The 22,348-nt window shown below is 41.0% G+C and overlaps 3 protein-coding genes across 3 annotated transcripts in view; 2 read left to right on the top strand and 1 right to left on the bottom strand.

Moving 5' to 3' along the window:
• Nucleotides 1-545: 545 nt before the first annotated feature.
• On the top strand, nucleotides 546-4,590 carry LOC141844295 (putative prolyl 4-hydroxylase 3). The gene is made up of 8 exons (XM_074732333.1): nucleotides 546-799; nucleotides 923-1,007; nucleotides 2,204-2,301; nucleotides 2,381-2,478; nucleotides 3,144-3,273; nucleotides 3,371-3,549; nucleotides 3,656-3,745; nucleotides 4,372-4,590. Exons 1-7 carry the CDS (start codon nucleotides 612-614, stop codon nucleotides 3,727-3,729), a joined length of 852 nt encoding a protein of 283 aa, XP_074588434.1. The 5' UTR covers nucleotides 546-611; the 3' UTR covers nucleotides 3,730-3,745; nucleotides 4,372-4,590.
• Nucleotides 4,591-5,054: 464 nt separating this feature from the next.
• Nucleotides 5,055-6,723, bottom strand: LOC141844296 (expansin-B16-like). The gene is made up of 4 exons (XM_074732334.1): nucleotides 6,562-6,723; nucleotides 6,045-6,351; nucleotides 5,848-5,977; nucleotides 5,055-5,729 (listed from the first exon to the last, which is right to left on the bottom strand). Exons 1-4 carry the CDS (start codon nucleotides 6,707-6,709, stop codon nucleotides 5,532-5,534), a joined length of 783 nt encoding a protein of 260 aa, XP_074588435.1. The 5' UTR covers nucleotides 6,710-6,723; the 3' UTR covers nucleotides 5,055-5,531.
• A 7,275-nt stretch (nucleotides 6,724-13,998) lies between these two features.
• The window catches only part of LOC141843958 (putative disease resistance protein RGA3), a 10,495-nt gene continuing 2,145 nt past the window's right edge, over nucleotides 13,999-22,348 (top strand). Inside the window, exon 1 of the mRNA XM_074731966.1 lies at nucleotides 13,999-17,083. Within this exon, the coding sequence (XP_074588067.1) occupies nucleotides 13,999-17,083 (3,085 nt within the window). The remainder of the gene's footprint in view (nucleotides 17,084-22,348) is intronic.

Raw genomic sequence — 22,348 nt, forward strand, 5'->3', positions numbered from 1 at the left:
ATTTATTTTCTTTTATCAATTTGTATTGTTTTTGTTGATGATATATTAGTATATTTAGTTTCAAAAAAGAGCATGAGGTTCATTTGAAGATGCTCAGTATCCCGATCACCCAACTTAACTTCCAAGGTTTGGTAGTGGCATGCGCAACTGCCGACCCTATTTTTGGCCGAAATTTATCGGATTTCGGCCATTATTCGATTGGAATCCGACGCCGGACGGAGCGCCGACGAGCTGCACGTCGATCGCGCTTGAAGGAGAGGTCGATGGTGGTTGGATGGTGCGGTGAGGGCAGCAGCAGGGGCGGTGGATTGCGGGTGTCGCGCACGGATCATGGATTTCTCGTCGCGCTATATATATCAATTTAAAATTTTAAATATTAATTATGAAATTCAATAAAAAAAGAGTTTAAATTAAAACTAATTATGTAATAATTTATTATTAATATATATTATCCGCGCATGTTTCTAGTTATGTCGGTATTTGATTCTTATTTAATTTTTTTTTTTGGAAATCGAAAGCGTGACTCGTACTCGTAGACGGACTTTGCTCCTCTCTCGCCCTCCAATTTCTCAGAGGCGACAGCTGCGAACGGCGACGGCGAGTCGGCGACAATGGCGAGGCCGACGCGCCACCCCCGGCTGCTCCCCGGCCGGAGATCCTCCTCGTTCACCCTCATCCTGGCGGCGCTGCTGACCGTCTCGGTGGTCCTCCTCATGCTCCTCGCCCTCGGGATCTTCTCGCTCCCTGTGGATTCCGACGGCCCCGCCAAGCACGGCCCTCGAAGATCCGTCCACGAGGCGTACGTTGTGCTCTTTTTTCCTGCTGGTGCTTCTATAGGCAGATCGAATGGATCTGTGGGCGTTCGCCTTGGATCTCGTGAGGTTCCGTTCCCAGCTAGTGATTGTGTTTCTGGGGTTTGCAGGAGGAATGCGCTGGAGCACGGAGGGGATCGGTGGACGGAGCTGGTCTCGTGGGACCCAAGGGCGTTTGTCTATCACAATTTTTTGGTTAGTTTTCATTCTCTTCTTCCATGCATTAGGTTGCTTCCGCCCTTTCGAATTGCGGAGCATCCGAAGTTGGGAGTTCCCTAATTTACTTAGTGGGATGATTAACCTCATTTATGGATCTGACTGATGGTTAAATTCACTCCAGTTATCGCCTCTCTTCTGAGAAATTTGCCTAATTTTCCACAAATGAGTTTACGATGCACTCACCTGTAACGAATCCTTGTGGAGAAATAGGCTGTTTAACAAAAGACAACTATGGGAATTAGTATAGTCATCTGAAAAGGGCGTCTAATGTATTTTAATATGAGATCTGGGGTCTTTTTCATAGTGTCGACGCTTGTGAGCTGTAATGATTCAATGGTCTGCCGGAATGCTTCAGGCGATCTTTAATTTTGTTCAACTGTTTGTGCTTTTGCTTTTCCCTTTGCTTCTCGACCAAAAAAATCCTTGGCCAAAATTGTCAACCTATCTGCAAGAGATCCATCAGCACTAGTTTAGTCACTAAGGTGGGACTAGAAATGCCTGAGATTTTGTACCATTAAGGAACTATGTTTAGGAAAAAGCTTCTTCATTCAGTTCTAGTTGTCTGTGTTTGTAGCTGTCAAAACCCACATCTCTGTTAACTTTAATTCCTCTAGTTGCCTGAAAAGTTATTTTCGTCCTTCAAGATTGTTTCATGTTTCTTATAAATTGACCATAACTAAGGACATCCATTAATCTTTTATTACACTCTGACCTTCAATCAGGAGTTTGCATTATTATTAAGTCCTAAATTCTGCATTTTCCATCTCGCATCCAATCTATTAGGTCATTATTGAAGAAATATTTTGACATTCTTTGTCCTTTCTATATTCATTTTTAGTTGTGGTGACATTCATATCTAAGATAGCAACGTCAAAACCTTAACATTTTACATTATTGTTCCTACTGTGCTACCATTTCTGCTTGAGTAGCATAAGAAAGTTGACACACATACTTTTCCTCCTACACCGTTTATCATGATGATATGCTGGCATGGGCACAGGTGACAAATCTTAGTTTTTTGTAATTGTTTTTATCCTGTTATTTCTTCCTATGACATCATTTATTCTCTCCAGTGCTGTGTAGCCACATATGCATGTTATATCTTCTGCATTGTTTGTAATGTTATACACGTTCTTTGTAAGTAACAATAGCTGTTTATATGTGTTTATTAGTCCCAGAAAGAGTGTGAGTACCTCATTGAATTAGCAAAGCCTCATATGCAGAAATCAACAGTGGTAGATAGTGCGACGGGTCGGAGTAAAGACAGCAGGTTTATATTTCTCTGGCTCTCTTTTATCGTCTACCTGCTAGTTAATCAATCATCTTAAAGTGCAGCAATTTCTTACTAGGGTCCGGACAAGTGCTGGCATGTTTCTTAGAAGAGGACAAGACAAAATCATCCGAACAATTGAGAAAAGAATAGCAGATTTTACCTTCATACCTGTAGGTGTGTATTTAGTAAGTTATATGAACTGAAGAACTATGCCTGTTGTTATATATAATGTTTTATGATGTGCCATGTTCTAACTCCTGATTGCTTTCAGACATTTGATCATGCAGTTTATACAAAACTATTTAGCTGTGTTCCTATCTGAAAATCCTGACATATATCAGACCTCTGCTCCTCTTAATTGATCCATATTGTGTGAATTATTATTAAATTTCAAAAAAATTAGTTATGTTGGCTATTGATTTCTATTTGGTATCTTCTTATACATTGATCCTGCTTGCATTTGTGTATTTATTGATTACATGGTATATTTGAATGCTTATTGGCACTTGTTCCTGAACATACTCGAAGATTTGACTTGCAAAGTGCTTGATTTTAAAATTTTAATTTTAATTTTACTTCATTTTTTGGTCATTCATTCATTTTTCTTCTGGTAAATTTCTCTGGGAGAAGAATGCTATGTTTACATCAGACTCAATTGGTGAGCTTTACACCATGCATGCTGGTATATATGAGCATCTTACTAATATAGTTAGTTCATCATGCCACTATTCTCCTATCGAACATGAATTATGCATCTATTCTAGTATCAGTTTTTCTTCAGTGTACTATTTAGGTGTTGTTTTTACACAACTAAGATTTAGTTTTGTTCCTTATTTCAGAACATGGAGAAGGTCTTCAGGTTCTCCATTATGAAGTTGGTCAGAAATATGATGCTCACTTTGACTACTTCATGGATGAATTCAACACTCAGAATGGGGGTCAGCGAATAGCTACAGTTCTCATGTACCTGTAAGAATCACCCTATATTGCACTCAAGTGGCTGACAGTTTTTTCAACAAAACATTTTCCATGACCTTAACATCAATGTTCCATTTTTCTCGATCAGTTCTGATGTTGAGGAAGGTGGTGAAACCGTGTTTCCTTCTGCAAAATTCAACAGAAGTTCTTCACCAGAGTTATCAGAATGTGCAAAAAAAGGCCTTTCTGTTAAACCAAAGATGGGTGATGCTTTGCTCTTCTGGAGTATGAAACCAGATGCCACTCTGGATCCATCTAGTTTACATGGTATGTTTTCTATTTTTAGTTATAGTGATAACCCACTAAGAACTATTTTCATCTAGCTGTTTGCTCTAAATTCAACATTCTCAGCTACTAATTGAACTTGTTGCAGGAGGATGCCCTGTTATTAAAGGAAATAAATGGTCTGCTACGAAATGGATGCGCGTTCATGAATATAGAACTTAGTTACTTTGCTAAGAAGGTACCTGAATTCACTTGAGAAATGTTATTGTAGCCTTCTGAAAGCAACAGAAACATCATCTCACTCGTATTATGTGGGGGAAAAGGAGCTAAACCTAAATGCAGCTTTAGGTTGCTTCAACCTACCATATGCCCTATAATTCTGTTGTCCTCGTAGCATCTTGACCACAGTTAATCACAATTCTACCGAGTAGATGGATGGATGAATAATCTACTAAACATTTACAATAAATGCCCATGTATATATCTAAACTCTATTCCTTAATCTGTATTTGTGAAATGGTACTAGTAATCCCAAGTAATATGGTAGAATCAGAACCTCATGCTGTAAATTGCTCTCTTCCAACTGCTAAACATATCTAAAACCTCTTGATGTAGATGAATTTAGAGTTTAATTTAAATGTGAAAAGCACACCTTTTTTTTTTATTACATGTGCAAACTTCATTGTTGATGATAAGAAATCAAGAAATTGAATCTCTACTTGCAAGGATGAATGGAAACTTAGAGGAAATCACTTGTTTATATTTATTAAATTTTAGCTTTTCCTTTGTTGTAAATATAAATTTTCTTTTCAATCTTTTACATGTTTATTTAATGATCTGAACCAGCTTCTATTTCATATTTAGTGTCGAGAGTTGATCCATTTAGCATCGGATAGAGATCCGGACGCAGGTGAACACTTGGACTTCATGGAAGATAAGTCACATCGCTCTTCTCCTCATTTCCTGTCAGTTTTGTAATCCACGTCAAATTACAGATATTCGATACAATGTAAATGTTATGAGTCGAATGAATAGTTTTCAGTTTTTCATCAATATTTTGACAATAAGATCTGGCTTCAAGCATCTAAGTTGGATACTTACTGATCAACAGTAGAATTGGTTCATTCTTTTTAAATAGTTTCTTATCGTAATTGATAGAATTGGCAATAAGAATCTATAAAGTAAGAAACCCAGCTTGCTCTGGTGGTGTTAGAATCCAATTTAATGATCTGCAACTATGAACATTCATTCACACTGATCTTCATGTATTGCTTTGTAAAAATTTAAGTGTATGAAATGAATTTGAATTATATATAGAAATGTAAGTATAGTAAAAATAAAAATATCAAAGGATGAAGTATCAAAATAAATTCCTACTGATCTGGCTGAGATTGAGATGAAGGATGAGCTGACAGTAGATCGGGAATTCAAGATAGGTCAGAGTGGCTTGTCTCTAGGTCGGCTCTAGGTTTGATTGATCTTCATGAGTTTTCTTAGTAACAGGTCAACTGTATGATGGTTCGGTAGGTCGGTAGATCGAAACCAAAGAAGATTTTCTTTCTCCTTACAAACAAAATATCGAAACTCAAATGAAACAATACACTAAGAAAAGCCACATATATCTATTCCATTCCATTTCTAAAGGTACAATTCCATTCCTAGTTATTGATTGAGCTATAGTAGTCCCCATATCACACACACCATCACAAACAAGACCACCTCCCTTCCCCTCCCCCCTTCAGAGGAGACCATGTGCCGCTGTCCCAAGAATCAGTCCCTCACTTTCTTCACATGCCTCACGCAGGCAAGAATCTAACAGCTTGTACATCTGATCCTAACTTCTGAAGCCACCAATCTACTCACACCTTACTCCAAGCAATTAAACACAGCATTCATTCTCGGACCCCATCCATTTCTTCATGTTGGCATCCTACAATCAAACCAGCACACACAGGAAGTAGACAACAAGCTCACTCTTCCCTTTGGAGAGGGCTGCAACATTTACACACTTATAGATTCCTCCTTCATGAGAAGTTGAGGCGAGAGGTGTAGGTGGCCTTGGGAGTCCAGTTCCTGGGGATCACATCTCTAGCTGAGAGGGTCCTTCGAGAGGTCAGTGTGGTGAGCTTCACTGAGAAAGGCCCCTGTAGAGGCCCCCCATTAACGATGCACCAGCTTGCTCCCCACACATGCTTCATCTCTTGCCACACCACAGAATTTGCCTGCCAGATTTTTTGGAGTTGAATTAAATGGTCTTGATTTGCAGAATCAAACACTTGATGATTTAGTCTGAAAGGGAGAAGAAAAAAAGTAAAGCATAGAAAGTGGTGTAGAAGTTACTTGTTTAATGTGCATGGATCCGATGTCGCCATCTGCATCCTCAAACTCCACGAGAAGAGAGAGCCAAAAGGGTGTGGAACCTTCATTCACATGGAACGCGATGTTCTTCCCAGGGTATTTGCAGGGAGTTCTGTTACAATGTTTAGCTAATTTAAGAATCTTAAGCATTTGGGAAGATGTAAAGGGGAATTTCTTACCTTCGGAAGATGACAGGGATCTCGCCGCGGTTGCGGAGCTGAGCGGCGCCGCCGGAGACGGCCATGCGGCCGAAGGCCGCGCCGCTGAGATCGAAGTGCGTGCGGCCGGCGGCGCAGTATCCGCCGGGGCACTCGTCGGTGACGATGATGGTGGAGGGGCGGCGGGAGCAGATGGCGGCGTCCAGACAGCGCACCTTGTAGCAGGCGCCGCACCCCTCGCCGCCCTTGAACAGCACCGGGCTCACCGCCCCCACCCGCGCCCGCAGCGGCCGCACGTCCACCAGCGTCCCGTACCCGCACGCCCCGCCTGCCGTCAATCACAACCCTAATTTTTATCATTAATATATTTCACTTTGCCCCTTCTAAGAATATCATTTTGCAATTTCAGGAACATCGCAACGGCTACCCGTCCACAGTCTGTAGACGACGAGCCCTGGCCGTCCGATCTCCATCCGACGGTCAGAAGGGCGTGAATTTTATGCAATGTTGGCCAAGGGAATTAAGGATGCGAGCTCACCGTCGCTGCCGTCGCCTTCCGCGCTGCCGTACCAGGTGGCCGTCGCGGGGCGCCAGTGCGGGTCGAACGCCGCGCCGCCGTCGAGGCGGCGGAGCAAGCTCAGCGACGCGAGCACCGCGACGGAGTGGAAGAAGGAAAGAGCAGCCATCTCTCACGCTCGCCGGTGGCTGCTCCCCGTTCTGTTTCTCATATATATATATATATATACAGAAGAAGGAACAGCGCGAGGGGCAATATCGAAATTAGGGATGAAGATGGGGGCAAAGTGAAATTTGCCGAATAGTTAATCTCATTATTGTATCGCGCAGCTTTCAGTCCCTCGTGTCATCCATGTGCGTTCTTAGGGTTAAATGACGAGAATGCCCTTGTTCGGTTGCATGTGCCGACACACTCTCTCCCTTCCCTTCCTCTGGCGGTTGGCTGGGTCGACCGTTGGCGGCCGAACCGGAATGATTGGGGGCGGGTTGGTTGAGCGGTCGACTTCTGGCGGTCTTTTTTGGCAGTGGAAACACAGATCGGGGTCGTGGGTGGGCCCGGCCAATTAATTATATTCAGCACATGGAATTAAAATATATTTCTTATTTTAAATTATCTAACTAAATATTAAAATAAAATCATTCAATTCTGTTGCATTTATTAATGCCAACCAGACGTAACGGTTCCGGTTTGTAACGGACGAATCGGTCCGAGCACATTGGCACGTGACGCAATGTGAAACCGGATCAGATTCTCAACGGAGGGCATTTTTGGCATTGAGAGACGGCAACAGAACACGTGGAAGCAGCTAGGGACGACACGTCCCCGACGTTGTTTCAATGATATAATTCCGAATCTATTATACTCGATTTTGATATTCATGACTGGCTTGTGCGCGCCCGTGCGTGACCCGCGATCCATCACACGATCAAGAGTCAGATCTGATCGTCCAAATGTGGGAATGCACAGTGATCTGCCCATCTGACCTCCGTCGCTTCCGGCTGCTCTCGTCTCACCGTCCAATCACCGTCGGCCGCCGAATCGGACCCGATCGACGTGCCACTCGTCGGCGCGTCGGTCGGCGTCGGATTCTAATCGAATTGTGGTTTGAATCCGGAGCAATTTGGCCGGAACGCGGCCGGCAGTGGCATGCGGCATTTTTAGCCAAATCGCGGTCGAAGACCGGTCGGGGAAGGACCGCTGTCACACGCCGGTCCTTCCCCGATCGGTCTCCGGTCGTGATTTGGCCGAAAACGCCGCATGCCACTGCCGGCTGCGTTCCGGCCAAATTGCGCCGGATTCGGACCACAATCCGATCGGAATCCAACGCCGACCGACGCGCCGGCGAGTGGCACGTCGATCGGGCCCGGTCCGGCGGCCAACGGTGATCGGACGGTGAGACGAGGGCGGCGGGGGTCGACTGTATCATGCAGGGGGGTCGCGCTGCGTGGGTCGCACATAATATCAATTCTCCTCTTATACTTATTTAAATTTAGTGGTAGAAATATGAATTTGAATTTTAAAATATTTTTAAATTCAAAAGTTAGAGTCTTTAATATTCTTATTTTAAAATGTTTGCAATACTGAATGCTAGAAAATTTAAATCAATCTGATTCAATTGATAGTCAATGTGAAATATATTAGGGAAAATTAGAAAGGCTTGTTTATACACATTATTGTTTTATTTAAATGTTTAATAAATGTATTTTTTTTAATTTTATAAAATAATAATTTTATGGCTAGTAGAGATAATAAGATTATTCTTTTATAGATTTAATTGGTATGTAATTATTATTTTTTACAATTCACGTAGCTTATCTTCTCTAGCTCAATTATTGTCTCACACTTTTCGTTCAATGATCTCTCATATATCTAATTATATCATTTTTCTTCAATCTCCATGAATCTCACGCCATCAATCTCCACACACACACACATTCCGATCAAATACTACGGATGATCAAGTTACTAATCAACAAATTATCTAACGTGGATGGTCTTTGGGTTGAGCGAAAGGGCGGATCCCGATCCGAACCTAAAGCACACTTCAAAGAAGAGGTTAAATTGATGTTGGAAAGTCCCAGTAGATCATTTCGACACTCAAATTAGGGTTCCGGTCAAGATGGTGCAAAACGAGAGAGAAAAAGTAGTAGGAACAGAGTTTCAGAGATTGAACCTCGAGTTTGGTGATGGGCTGGTCCTTTTATAATCTATGCTGGGCTCCCCCCACGTCGGGCAGGATGACGTCTTCCTAGCTGCCTACGACCGCTTGCCGAGAAAGAAAATTCGCTTTGATAATCGTTCCATTTGGTCGTATGTGTAGGAAAAAGGAGCACCGGAGAGAACTAGGTCTAACAACTTTGCATTCCCCTTGACTTTATGCGTGAAAAAGAGGGTATCGGAGAAGACCACGTCTGACAACCGAGTACACCCTTTGTCTCGATGCGCAGAAGAAAGGGTATCAGAGGGGACTAAACCTGTGACTTTTGCGGATACATTCTCCTACTGGTATGTTTTCACACAGATGACTGCCTATAAGAATGTTCCCCTCTGGGTGGGATGTGTGTCGGGCTGGTACGTAGAAAGCCTAAGGTGAGCACTCAAGATGAAGCAGAGTGAGGTGGAGTGGCTGAGAATAGGCGTCCGAGATGATCGAGGCAAGGCGAATAGGTGGCCGAGACAACCCAGCCAAGACTGGACATGTTCGAGACGAGATGATTGGCCGAGACTGGCTAATTGGCCGAGACGAGACTGGGCATGTCCGAGATGAGACGATTGGCCGAGACAAGACTAGGTATGTCCGAGACGGGACGATTGGTCGAGACGAGACCGAGCATGTCCGAGACTAGATGATTAGCCGAGACGAGACCGGGCATGTCCGAGACAGGACGATTGCCCGAGACAAGACCGGGCATGTCCGAGACGGGACGATTGGCCTTGAGGGCCCGGAGGCCCAATGGCAATGGCAGGGGCGGAGCCACGAGGGGGGCAGGTAGGGGCCACCACCCCCCAACTTTTTGAAATTACTAATATTTTAATATATTTATTTTAAAATTAATAATTAAATATTAAATATTTAAAATGTGGGCCCCCTCTCGTGGAAACCTGCCTCTGCCCCTGGCCAATGGGATAGGCTAGGACTGAGCCCCTGTGGCTCTCTCGGTACGGCCCGAGTCTTGGGAGCCGGTTGTCTCAGTCTAGTGAAGTTGGATGACTTATCCTGCCATATCGGTAGGACCCTTGACCTCCCTGTAACTTTTGACGTTTGTCACGTTGGCCCAATATTGACCTCTGTATGACTTCCAACACATCATGGCACCCGCATCAAAAAAAAAAAAAAAAATATATATATATATATATATATATATATATATATATATATATATAGATTTGATATACTGGCGACGAAAACGCGACCCCGTGCGCGATCGATCCACGCCGTCCACGCCCGATCGCGATCAACCGCAGTCGTCCAAAAATCACGATTGCACAGTGTTTCTCCTCGGACGTTCGCCGCTTCCCGACGTCCGTTCATCGCCGTCCGACCACCGATTGCCGCCGGACCGGACCCGTTGGAACCGCAACTCACCGACGGTCCGGCGGGTGCCAGAGTCCGGCCCCGATTCGACCGGAATCCGGCCGGATTCCGGCGAAATCGGCCGCCAGCGGGTCTGCTGTGTTTTGGCCAGAATTTCGGCCCAATCCGGCCGGAATCCGGTGCCGATGTGTGCGCCGTCGAGTTGCGCTTCCAACGAGCCCGGGACGGAACGATCCCAACATACCCGACTACTCCGATCTCTTTCAGTCTGCGATGAGGCCTGAGGTATTCGAGGATGATCTCTCTACTGTTGTACCCTGCACTTGTAGCCCATGCCGATACGTTAGTGTAGTTCCATGTTAACTCTAGTCTTTGAATGTGTTTCTTGCTCGATAGGTTGGCGTTCATAGCATCTTCCAAACTGGAAACTAGGTCAAGCCTTTCAATGAGAAGCTCATTGCGAAGGTCGTTCAAGTTCTCCAACTGAGATAAACCACACTCATGCCTTGTACTCACAACAAACCTGTTCAGTGTCCGGAGATGAGTTAATACTCCAATTTTTGGTGGCATGCATCTCAAGGTGCCTTGTGAATTGTCATCTAGATGAAGATCAAGGTGCCGTAGCTTGCGCAGCTTCCTCATAGACTTGGGAAGCTCTTCCAAATCGTAACAGTTTGTGAGTCCCAAGGTCTGTAGGTTGTAGAGGCGAGACACAGAGTCAGGCAACCTCTTTATGCCTGTGTTCTGTAGCTGGAGACAACGCAGGTGCTTCAGATCGCCGATTGATTCAGGCAATTGAGTCAGGCAGGAGTTGGTGAGCATCAGAGTGCGCAGGCTACTGAGTCTCTTGGCGAGATCGTCAGGAACAACCATCGTTGGGCCACTCGTGGAGTTGCCGATCTGGATCAGTAGCAGCGACTGCAAGCCTTTCTTCATGAGATTGTCAAATTCCTCGTTCCTCTTTTTGATGATAAATTTCCATTTATTCGGAGCATCACTGAAAATGCTGGTTATAAACAATTTGACCAAATTGTTATGGGAGTGCTCCGAAGATATTGGAGACTAACAAGCGTGTGCAAGAGGTTGCATGCTCTGTTTTTGTAACACTAGAACTAGAAGAGGAACTAAGCCCTTGCCTGGAGATAATTTTACAGCATCTGTTATGTGCTTATGGGAAATATAATATCAGAGACGAAACTTGCATAATATTCTCTAGTAGATGCAGTGAGTTGGGAGCTCAATCAGCAAAAATATCTAGAAATATTGATTGCAAAATGACAACAACTTACAACCCATATATTTCAGAGATGTATTGGACTGTTAGCAAAGGTTAACCATGCCACAGCTGGTGTCCAATATGATAAACAGTTCATCGTCTGGTCTCCGGATCTGTTATCAGAAGGACTAGGCGGTGGTGTAGAAAGTATGGTTGCTAATCCAATTTAAGAGACCTGCTTTTGCAATGTTGTGTGAATGCCCTTGCACTTTTGGGTGCTCTGGATCTCGATGGTGAAGACTTTGACATCAGGATGGTGAACCACTTCAGTTCAAGAAGCACAAAGATGATATAGATTTTATTGAGTTGATGCCAAATGATTTTTCTCCTGGGATACCCCTTGACATTATTTTATTCAAAATAGATTTTATCAATGTTGATCAATGTCTTTTTATTCAAAAAATGATTTTCTTTCTGGATTATCATTTGATACTACGTAGATTGAATGGGAACTCAAGGACCAATTCTTATGATACGGAAACAGAAGATCAAGTTTAGTCTTTTTATTAATGTTGCTAAATTAGGTATTTTAATCTTTTGGATATTTAAGATTTGAGTCTATTTATATACATATTTAATTATTTTTTGGACAGTTTTGATTAATAAGAATTTATGACCGTGTTGTTTATTTCAAAATGTGAGTTTGATTGTCTATCTCTTAGTATTTACAAAATTAATAGATTTTAAAAGATAATTTTTGATATTCACATGGGAATCAATAGATTTAATAGTTATTTGCTGTCTCAGAGAGGTTCAAAAGCTTCTGGAAGCAAGATTTTTTTCCTTTCTCTATCCTTCCCCTCACCTTTCTTTGGAGATTTTTTTTCTGCCTTCAATTCCTTTCCCTTCCCATCCATCTTTCAAAGTAAACAAGTCCTAAAGGATAGATAAATTGTATATTTATTTATTATTAGTATAATTATGCCCTTAGTGATGGGAATTGATTGTGAATTTTGATATTTGAACTAACAATTTAAGTTAGATAAATCCGGAAAGCATAGATGTCCATGCCTCGACAGTCCAACATCATTAGTAGCTTAAACATTATGGAAGTTCAAAAATTCCCAATATGATGATCAAATCATCATTGTATGAGTTATCCATCTTGTCATTTACCATCGGATTGTGCCAAGGGAGGTGTTTTAGATGTATTACTTGGTTCATATTCAAATTAAAGGACAGGGAGGAGGTTGATTCCCTGAAATTGGAAAGGAGAATCAGAAGCAAGTAAGCGTTGACTTAGCTGGTCAGAAATGCAGTGCTATTGAACTTGATATAATCTTTTAGGTGGAGAGAATTCAACCAAATCATACTTTATCCCTTAATTATTTTCCAATTACTTTCACAATCTACGATCAACTTATGTCGATTTAAGTTAATCTAGCTTTAATTGATGAAGTCATATTTAATTCAGCAAAAGATGAAATTCGCTATCCCAGTGGTCTCATATGATCGATTCCACGACCGTATATGAGAAGGTAAATTAAGAAATTACAATTAATCATTATGGGGAAGAGTATTACTGCAACTTTGTCAAGATTCGATCTTTATCCACTTCAACAAATCTGTTCTATAATAACTAACTCAATTATGTCCCGATAGTTACATCACATATGTAACAATTTAGGGCATTAATTAGAAATGCAACTTGATTGATTTATCTGTTTGTTTTCTAAATTTTTAAAAGTTTCAGTAGGAAGTCTTCTTCCTTAATCTTGGTTTTTCTATAGAAAAGCATAGGAAAGCCTCGTCCTTTTCCTTCCTAACTGTTGCTGCCAAACAAGAAATGGTCAGTTGCTTCTTTTCATTAGCTGTTTGGAAAGCGACTCTTGCGGAAAAGGACAATTTAATTTTAATGTGAAAGAATAAGAATAAGAAAGTCCAAAGGAGACTTTTGCAATTCATAAACAAATTTTTCGTGTTAACAATCTCACATGGTTAATTCATGATCATCTGTGAGGAAATAAATCAGGACATTACAGTTAGCCACTATGGGGAATATATTACTTCGGGACCCCAACAGCCCGAAGTTTATCCTATAGTAATCAATTCTTCTACAAATAAGGTAGAATTCGCCACCCCAACGGCCCCACATGATTGATTTCACGATCATCTGTAAGAAGGTAAATCGAGAAACTGTAGTTGGTTACGATGGAGGAGGAGAGGAGAATATTTTTTTTGATTCGAACCCCTCTTTTGTAAGTATGCTCCGTCATAACCAACTCAGCTATATCTCAGAGATTATAATAATCAACTCAATCGTACCCCAAAGCGATGAAGTCACACTTACATCCTATCACATACTTACAATTTAGGACAATAATTAGAAATGCAACTTGATTGCTTTATCTGTTTGTTTTCTGAATTTTTAAAATTTTCAGTAGGAAGTCTTCTTCCTTATTCTTGGCTCGTCCTTTTGCTTCCTAACTGTTGCTACCAAACAAGAAATGGTCAGTTGCTTCTTGTTCATTAGCTGTTTGGAAAGAGACTCTTTAATTTTAAAGTGAAAAAAATAAGAAAGTCCAAATTAAAGAAGACTTTTGCAATATAATTCACTGAAGGAACAGAAACAGATCTCAATAAAGTTAGTTGCTTGCTCCTCCTGCCCGTCCTCTCTATCATCATTCTCTCGCCGTCGTCGACGATCATGGAATTCGTTTCCATGTATCTCCTCGATGCTCTTGTGGGCACCTTGGCCTACACTTTGGATCACGTGTTCGAGGAGTTGCAGAAAGTGTATGGCGTCCGTGATGAACTGGTAAAGCTACAGAACTCCGTCTCCTTAATTCAAGCCGTCCTGAACGATGCGCAAGAGAGCGAGGAGACCAGGAACTCCGTGAAGCAACTGCTGAATGAACTCCGCAAGGTTGCGTATCGAGCAAACGACATTCTGGACGAAGTCGCAACGGAGATGCAGCGACAGCAGCTGATCAAATATGCAGCGGTGCGCAATTCCCTCGGCCCTGTGAATCCAAAGCGTCTCTTATTTCAGCGAGATGTATACTCTGAGATACAATCGATCGAAGAAGAGCTGGACAAAATAACAAAGAGATGCCCCTGGTCCGCCTTGACGCCGCGCAATGGATCGCAGAGGACGCATATCTCCGAGTCCACCTCAGTGAGTCCTCCATGCGTTCTCGGTCTCGAAAGTGAGAAGCAAAAGATAAAAAAAGAACTGCTCACGCCACTAAGTGAGCAGACAGATTCAGCTGTCTCGGTGATTTCGATCATTGGGATGCCCGGCGTCGGGAAGACGACCCTCGCACAAGAACTCTTCGACGACGAGACTGTGAAGAAGCATTTCGAGCTCAGACTTTGGGTTTATGTGTCTCGCGATTTTGACTTGATGAGGATTATGAGGTGCATGATCGAGTCCATAGATGGATTTACGTGTGATTTATCTAGCCTCAACAATCTTCAGCAAGAAGTGCGAAAGAAGGTGAGAGGAAGGAGGTACCTGCTTGTTCTGGATGATGTTTGGCAAGAAAGCAAGGAGTGGGAGAGGCTCAAAAGCTCCCTGTACTCTGCTGGTAAAGGAAGCAAGATACTAGTGACGACTAGAAGTGAGAAGGTTGCTGTTTTCATGGCGGCTAATTCACGTCCATTCGAATTGGAGGGCTTATCGATGGAGGATTGCTGGTCTTTGATATGCCAACCAACATTATCCCGAGACCCAAGTGCATCATTTACGCTCGATCTCTATGAGTCCCATGCTGTCGACAAATGCAGAGGTTTGCCCATGGCAGCTAAAGCTTTGGGGCAAAGGCTAGCCAGTGAAACTGACAGAGGAAAATGGGGGACGATCTTGACGGGCCAGTCATGGGAATTTTCCGGCTCCAGCAGTAGTATCATGGAGCCTCTCAGCCTGAGCTACCAAGACTTGCCCCGCTATCTGAAGCCGTGCTTTGCATACTTGTCCATAATTCCAAGAGGCTGCGAGTTAGAGAGGGATTTCATCATTCAACTGTGGATGGCGCAAAGCTTCATCCGGCCGACTGGGACGGAACAGATGGAAGACGTCGGCAGCGACTACCTCGACTCCCTCATACGCAGCTCCTTCTTGCGGTATTCGCATTTCGATCACGAGAGCCGCCAGAAAAGGTACGTGATGCATGATGTTTTCCATGAACTTGCCCGACATGTCGCTGCAGAGGAAATCTCTGTCGTCGAACCTGGCACGGATTTGCATCTCCCTCTCTCACCCAGTGTTCGCCATTTATCGGTGAACTATGAAGAATCTGTAAGGAGTGCCCCTCCCGGCGATATGTACGTGCAAGTGTACAAATGCAAAGGCTTGCAGTCGCTGCTACTGATCGGCAACTCCACGAGTGGCCCAACGATGGTTGTTCCTGACGATCTCGCCCAGAGACTCAGTAGCCTGCGCACTCTGATGCTCACCAACTCCTGCCTGACTCAATTGCCTGAATCAATCGGCGATCTGAAGCACCTGCGCTGTCTCCAGCTACAGCTTGATCTTCATCTAGATGGCAATTCACAAGGCACCTTGAGATGCATGCCACCAAAAATTGGAGTATTAACTCATCTCCGGACACTGAACAGGTTTGTTGTGAGTACAAGGCGTAAGTGTGGTTTATCTCAGTTGGAGAACATGAACGACCTTCGCAGTGAGCTTCTCATTGAAAGGCTTGACCTCGTTTCCAGTCAGGAAGATGCTAATAAAGCCAACCTATCAAGCAAGGAACACATTCACAGACTAGAGTTAACATGGAACTACAGTAACAATAGAGAAAACATCCTTGAATACCTCAGACCTCATCGCAGACTGAAAGAGATCGGAGTAGTCGGGTATGGAGGAACCTTGCTGCCGACATGGATGGGGGATTCTTCCTTGTACAATCTAGAAACAGTGAGGATCTCCAAAACTTACAATTGCCTGAACCTCCCACCTCTCGGCCAATTACCCAACCTCAAGTATCTATTCCTCGAGGAAATGCATGGGCTGACGCATATTGGCTGTTCATTCTGTGGCAGGAACGAGATACGGTTCCCTAAGTTAGAAAAGCTGCATCTGGAGAACATGTCAGGACTACAAGAATGGTTGGGGGATCATCGTTGTGCTTTGCCTTCTCTCCACGAGCTCACTATCAATAACTGTCCGGCACTGCAACACCTTACACATGAACTCCCATCTCTGACAAAGTTGGTGATCGAAGCATCCCCAAGCTTCGCCGGCTTGCCATATTTCCCCAAACTCCAATCATTAGAAGTAAAGACAAATGACGACTGGTTTGGGAGATCCCGGGCAACTATTTCCTCGCTTCTCTCTCTCACTCTCAGTGGACTGAGAATGCCAGAACTGCCGTTCGAGATAGGCAGTCGCCATGCGTCCATCCGTCGGTTAGAGATCAGTTATTGCAGTCAGTTGAAATTTATTCCTGACGGTTGGCTACCTTCGTCCCTGTCGCACTTTGTCATCCGACACTGTCCTCTGCTGCAAAATCTACCTGCAGGGTTGACTAGGCTGACAAGATTAGAGGATCTAGAGATCAAAAACTGCGAGCAGCTCGAGCAACTTCCAGTTGGACTCAGGAACATGAACTCACTTGCACATCTTGAGATCTCAGATTGCCCGGGCCTCTCGTGGCTGCCAAGCGATGGCCTCCCGAGCAAACTTCAGTTTTTGAGCATCAGTAACTGCCCTGAGCTGATCCAGAACTTGCAAGATCAAGGCTGCTTCACTAATCGACAGGATCTCCAAGTGTGGGTCGATGGTCACCATCACCAGGATCCACATTTGATTTGGCTTGGATAAATGCACTGTTTCTGTGATCTTGATAGAATTTCCAGCGGCCATTCGATCATCAGGACCAGGATCCACATTTGATTTGGCTTGGATGAAATTCGAACTCTTGTCCTCTTCCATAAGTCTGTTCCGTTATAACTAACTCAGCTATATCCCGTTTCTGTGATCTTACGAGATTGTAATGTTGCTTGGATAAATGCATTAAGTTTTGTGTGTGTATGGGATGGATTTGCGATCTCTCTAGATTTTCTAGAGCAATCTGCAATTGTTTATGTCTAAAAATTGTCCATTGTGATGTTTTCAGTTTTCAATTAACCCCTTTGCTTGGCTAGTGTAATTTATTAAATGTAATAGATTCATGGCTTAAGGATAGATAAATTATGTATTTATTTATTAGTATACAATTGTGTTCTTAGTGAATGGAGTTGATTGTGAATTTTGATATTTGAACAAACAATTTAAATTTAGGATCATATTTGTATTTCATATGTATATAAAATGATATAAGATTTGAACAAGATACATGTGGAGATTTGGCATAGTCAAGATTATTGATAACTCGATCGCTCAAAATTTGTGGAGATGAGAGAAGGATGATATAATTAGATATTTAAGAGATCATTGAATGAAAAGTGTCGAACAACAACTAAGTTAAAGGAGGCAAAATACACAAGTGAATTACAGATGATAATACATAAAGCCAAGAGATGCAAAGTGATTACCCAGGCTGATCTCGACTGTGGACTGTGCAAGACAACCCGAGTTGTCTAATTTTCTGAAAAAAAATTCATCTGTAAATTTAAGCCTTTGCACCGTCGAGCTCCCGGGCTATAGCCCGAGTAGCGTATAAGGCTGCCCATGAAGAGATGATCTCGTGAAGGATTTAGATACAGTCAATTGTTAACAATGTGCTTTATCTCCATAACATATCTCATTCATGTTTTTCAACTAAATTAGATGATAAAGCATGACTATAACACTTTTGTTACAGGCATCTAAACTTTGATTGATTAAAAACACACAATAGAAGAATATGGTGATTGATCTTCATTAAATTATAATTTCTTCTCAAGTTTATGAATAATATGTTATGAGCAAATGATATTGTAATTAATTTTCATAAAGAAAATCTTGGAGAACAAAGGCACCACTTGAGCTTGTCCATTGAGATATTTGAGAGCCAATAATATCACATTCTAATTTAGGTAAAATATATACAATTAACATTATTAATGATTTCATTGGTAAAATGAGTTTATTCTTGCAAGAAAAAGGTCTTTATGGCTTTTAAAAATTATAAAATATTTATTAAGAAAGAAATTGACAACTCAATTACCATTATGAGTATGAATCATGATAGAGAATATAATTTATATGAATTTATAAATTTTTGTGAGAATCACGGGATAAGAGACAACTTACAAGAGCTTACGTACACATCAATAGAATGGCGTATGTAGGGATGATAATTTCCTTCAAATCTGGTAGAAAATCTAATATCCAACTCTAATGGAGGAGGGTTTGGAGGAAATTTTTTTAGACCCGATTAAATAATCGAGTATGAGAATTTTCTAGTTCAGTTATGAGGCGGGTTTCATAAAAGCCTATCCAGACTCGACTCGAATATCTAATTAAATTATATATATATATATATATATATATATATATATACTACATTTTATTTTTATTTTTTTCTTACGAATTTGATAAATATCCATAGATTCATCAAAATAATTCAAATTAAAAAAAAATACAATTATAGATGATAATAGGATATTTAGGTAGGGTATGAAGATATTAAATCTTCTAATGGATATGGGGATGTGATGTAAGGGTGACGCATGAGGAGTCAAACTTCAACGATTCATAATTTTTGACTCATATATTAGAATAAGACACGGTCGATTGCTAATTAAAGTTCATTCGAAGACTTTTATTTGGTACCGAGTAAAACTTATACTGATCCACTTTCGATCCCATCTGATATCGTTTAGTATTTCATTTGTGGCTCCGAACTTATTATTTATTATTTATAATAATTTTTTATTTTTAGGATTTTGGTTATTTTTGCATTCTTCAAATTAAGATTTATTTTACGATCTATTTATATATGCATGTTTAGTCATTTCGACTAATTTTGATTATTGAATAAAAATTTTCTTTTCAGTAAAAACTTTAGAGACGGTGCTGTCGTGATTTCTTTTCATTTTCTTAAATTTTTTGTATTTATTCTTCTTATAATTCTTCTTTAATTTTTTATCTTTAAAATAATTATTATTTTGTCCGATGTTAGGAAGACGATAAAAGTTAAATACCCAATAAAAATGAGGACGATCAATTATCCTTTTCCTAACAGTTGCTACCAAACACGCAAGGCCATGATGCATGAACGGTGGCTCTCGCGTTTGTTGGTCAAAGCTTTTCTCTTATTAATGTAAGTCGTCTTTGCAGTTTCTTGGAAACTCTCCAATTCAACTGGTTGCGTTCTACAAGTCAACTCATAATTAAGAGTATATTTAAATTTTGATTTTATTTTTTATAGACTATTTCTAATTAAAATATCGTACTCGAACATTATTTGTAAATTACACTTTGGTTGGTTAAGTATTTTTATATATTATAATTTCTGTTAAAATTGCTATATGTTAAAATAATTTTAACTAAAATTATTATATTTAGGCATGAGATCAGCAACTTGATTTTTCTCCTAGGAGGGATAATTCAGGTTTTTATGTTTCACCATTAATTATCAGTTGACTTGGAGAGTTTCCAAGAATCTACAAAGACGACTAACATTAACCAGAGAGAAGCTTTGACCAGCAAAAGTAAGAACAACTATTCATTTTTGAAAAAAATAAATTCATCATCCTAGTAAGTTCACACGGTCGGTCTCATGACTATCTATGAGGAGATAAATCGTGAAGTTGTAATTGACTATTACGGGAGAGGATATTACCTCAGTTTTATCGAGATTCGATCTTTGTCCATTTTAATAATAAAAATGTCCAAGTCAACGGATGTGCTCTAATATTTTTTTAAATAATAAAAAGGTTATTAGAGAGAAGGATGGTTAACCACCTGAAAGGATTGAAGTGGCCATGATGGGAAGAACACGGCGTGGATGGGAGCGAGAGTATTACATAATTAAATTCTATTATTTTCATAGTTAACGTTTCGTCTTGCAACTACATCACTTGTATTTAATCTCAATTTTTTTGTTTTTTATATTCCAAGACTCTTACGTACCTAATTAATCCTCACCCAATATTTACCCTACAGTACGTTATAATTGAGATTCCAATCATAAATACTGGTTTGTTGCATCATGCCTGCCCTGAGGCTATGCAATCTCTCAATTGAAGATTATGAATGCAGTTATAATAAATGTTTGAATCGATGTGAGTTAGAAATAGAGTGAATAACTTCGAATGTTTCATTTCGCTTACGGGCTCATCGTTTGAATGCACAATGGAAAATTTGAATCAAATTTGAGGTCATATGCACAACATCATTGCTGGCATCTGGTCAATCTTGACCTGTCAAGACTTTTGTCATCACTAAGTGTCCAGTCAACCATGATCCACTTGGACTCTCGTCTCATACCAAGTGTTTGATCCTCCATAACACACTTGGACTTTCCATCTCATGTCAAGTATCCGATGTTTCATAACTCACATAGATTTGCTCTTGCATGCCAAGTGTTAGTTCTATGACTCACTTAGACTTTTTGTCTTTTACTAAGTGTCCAATTCTTCATAACCCACTTGAACATTTTGTTACTATCAAGCATACTGACGTCGGACAGAATAGTGATTACTATGGAGGCGGAAGATTAAAAAAAATTATAGAGAGAACAAGTTCAAAAATTTTAAAAAAATGAATAGAAAGTCGCGACAGTACCACCTCTAAGATTTTTGTCAAAAAAATTTATTCAATCAACCAAACTGGCCATAAATGGCTAAATACACCTATAAATAGACCATAAACTAAATCCTAAATTGAAAAAGTCAAAAATATCAAAAAAAAAAATCTAAAATTAGAAATTTACTATAAATAGTAAAGAATAAGTTTGGAGCCACCGACGGAGCACTAAACAATATCGGATGGGTCCGAAAGTGAGTTGGTACGGATTTTACCCTGAATAAAAGTCTCTGAAAGAGCTTCGATTAGCAATCCACTGTGTGTCGTTCTGATATCTGAGTCAAAAGTTATGACTCGTTGAAGTTCGACTTTTCATGCGTCAACCCTGCATCACATCTGATCAACTTCAACTCTATCAGCTTGGCCACCTGACTCCAAAAGAGTCTTGTTGATTCCATCGGCTAGGTCACTTGACCTCATATGATTCATGCTTCTCAACTTCATCAGCTCAACCACCCGACTCTATAAAACTCAGGCTATTTGATTCCATCAACTCTGCCCCCTCCTTCTATAAGGGCATATTAACATTATTATGAATATTCCTAAATAGGTCACTACGAGTGAATCGAGGAACAATCATATATGTGTTAGATTTGGTCCCTTAGATGCTCTTCTACATACACATGACATTCAATGAGTGGGGAAGCATGTAATGGTTGTTGGATCTGATCTCTCATTATTGTTACGTGGAGATACTCTTTTGATGAATATATAAACCATAGAAAAGGCACACATCAAGAGGTATACGCAAGAACATACTCATTTCCTTCTTCTTCCATATTTCTGCTACTTTCATCTTCCCTAAGCCCCTGTGCTAACTCGGAGTAGCCATGTCGAACCCCAATAAAATTCATTCTAACCTCTGCTTGAGTGTTGTACACATTGCAGTGTCTTCTGTGTTCTTAATCAGTCACTCTCTTCATCGTCAAAATTTTCAACATCGCCTCCTCACCAATTACCTTCGGCTGATTATTAAATCGCGGTCTCAAACATATATATAAATTACACTTGTCAAGCAAAAGGGTTCAAAACCAAAAACATCACAATGGACAAATTTTCAAGGATTTTTGTAGACATAACTAATTACAGATTGCTCTAGAAAATCTAGAGAGAGCTTGCAAATCCATCCCATGCATGATACATACACATGCACACACACACACACACACACACACAACTTAATGCATTTATCCAAGCAACACTACAATCTCGTAAGATCGATCACAGTAACAGTGCATTAATTTATCCAAGCCAAATCAAATGTGGATCCTGGTGATGATGAACGGAGGAATGTATCAAGTCACGCTTGCTT

Source organism: Curcuma longa, chromosome 13, assembly GCF_044706935.1.
Source record: "Curcuma longa cultivar G26 ecotype Majalengka, Jawa Barat chromosome 13, ITB_CL_G26_1.1, whole genome shotgun sequence".
NCBI classification, from domain to species: domain Eukaryota; kingdom Viridiplantae; phylum Streptophyta; class Magnoliopsida; order Zingiberales; family Zingiberaceae; genus Curcuma; species Curcuma longa.

Coding starts and splice junctions, on each gene's coding strand:
- LOC141844295 (XM_074732333.1), top strand. CDS start 612: ATGGCGAGGCCGACGCGCCACCCCCGGCTGCTCCCCGGCCGGAGATCC. Junction 800..922: donor CGAAGATCCGTCCACGAGGC/GTACGTTGTGCT, acceptor TGGGGTTTGCAG/GAGGAATGCGCTGGAGCACG. Junction 3,274..3,370: donor GCTACAGTTCTCATGTACCT/GTAAGAATCACC, acceptor TTTCTCGATCAG/TTCTGATGTTGAGGAAGGTG.
- LOC141844296 (XM_074732334.1), bottom strand. CDS start 6,709: ATGGCTGCTCTTTCCTTCTTCCACTCCGTCGCGGTGCTCGCGTCGCTG. Junction 5,978..6,044: donor ATCCCTGTCATCTTCCGAAG/GTAAGAAATTCC, acceptor ACATTGTAACAG/AACTCCCTGCAAATACCCTG. Junction 5,730..5,847: donor GATCCATGCACATTAAACAA/GTAACTTCTACA, acceptor AAAATCTGGCAG/GCAAATTCTGTGGTGTGGCA.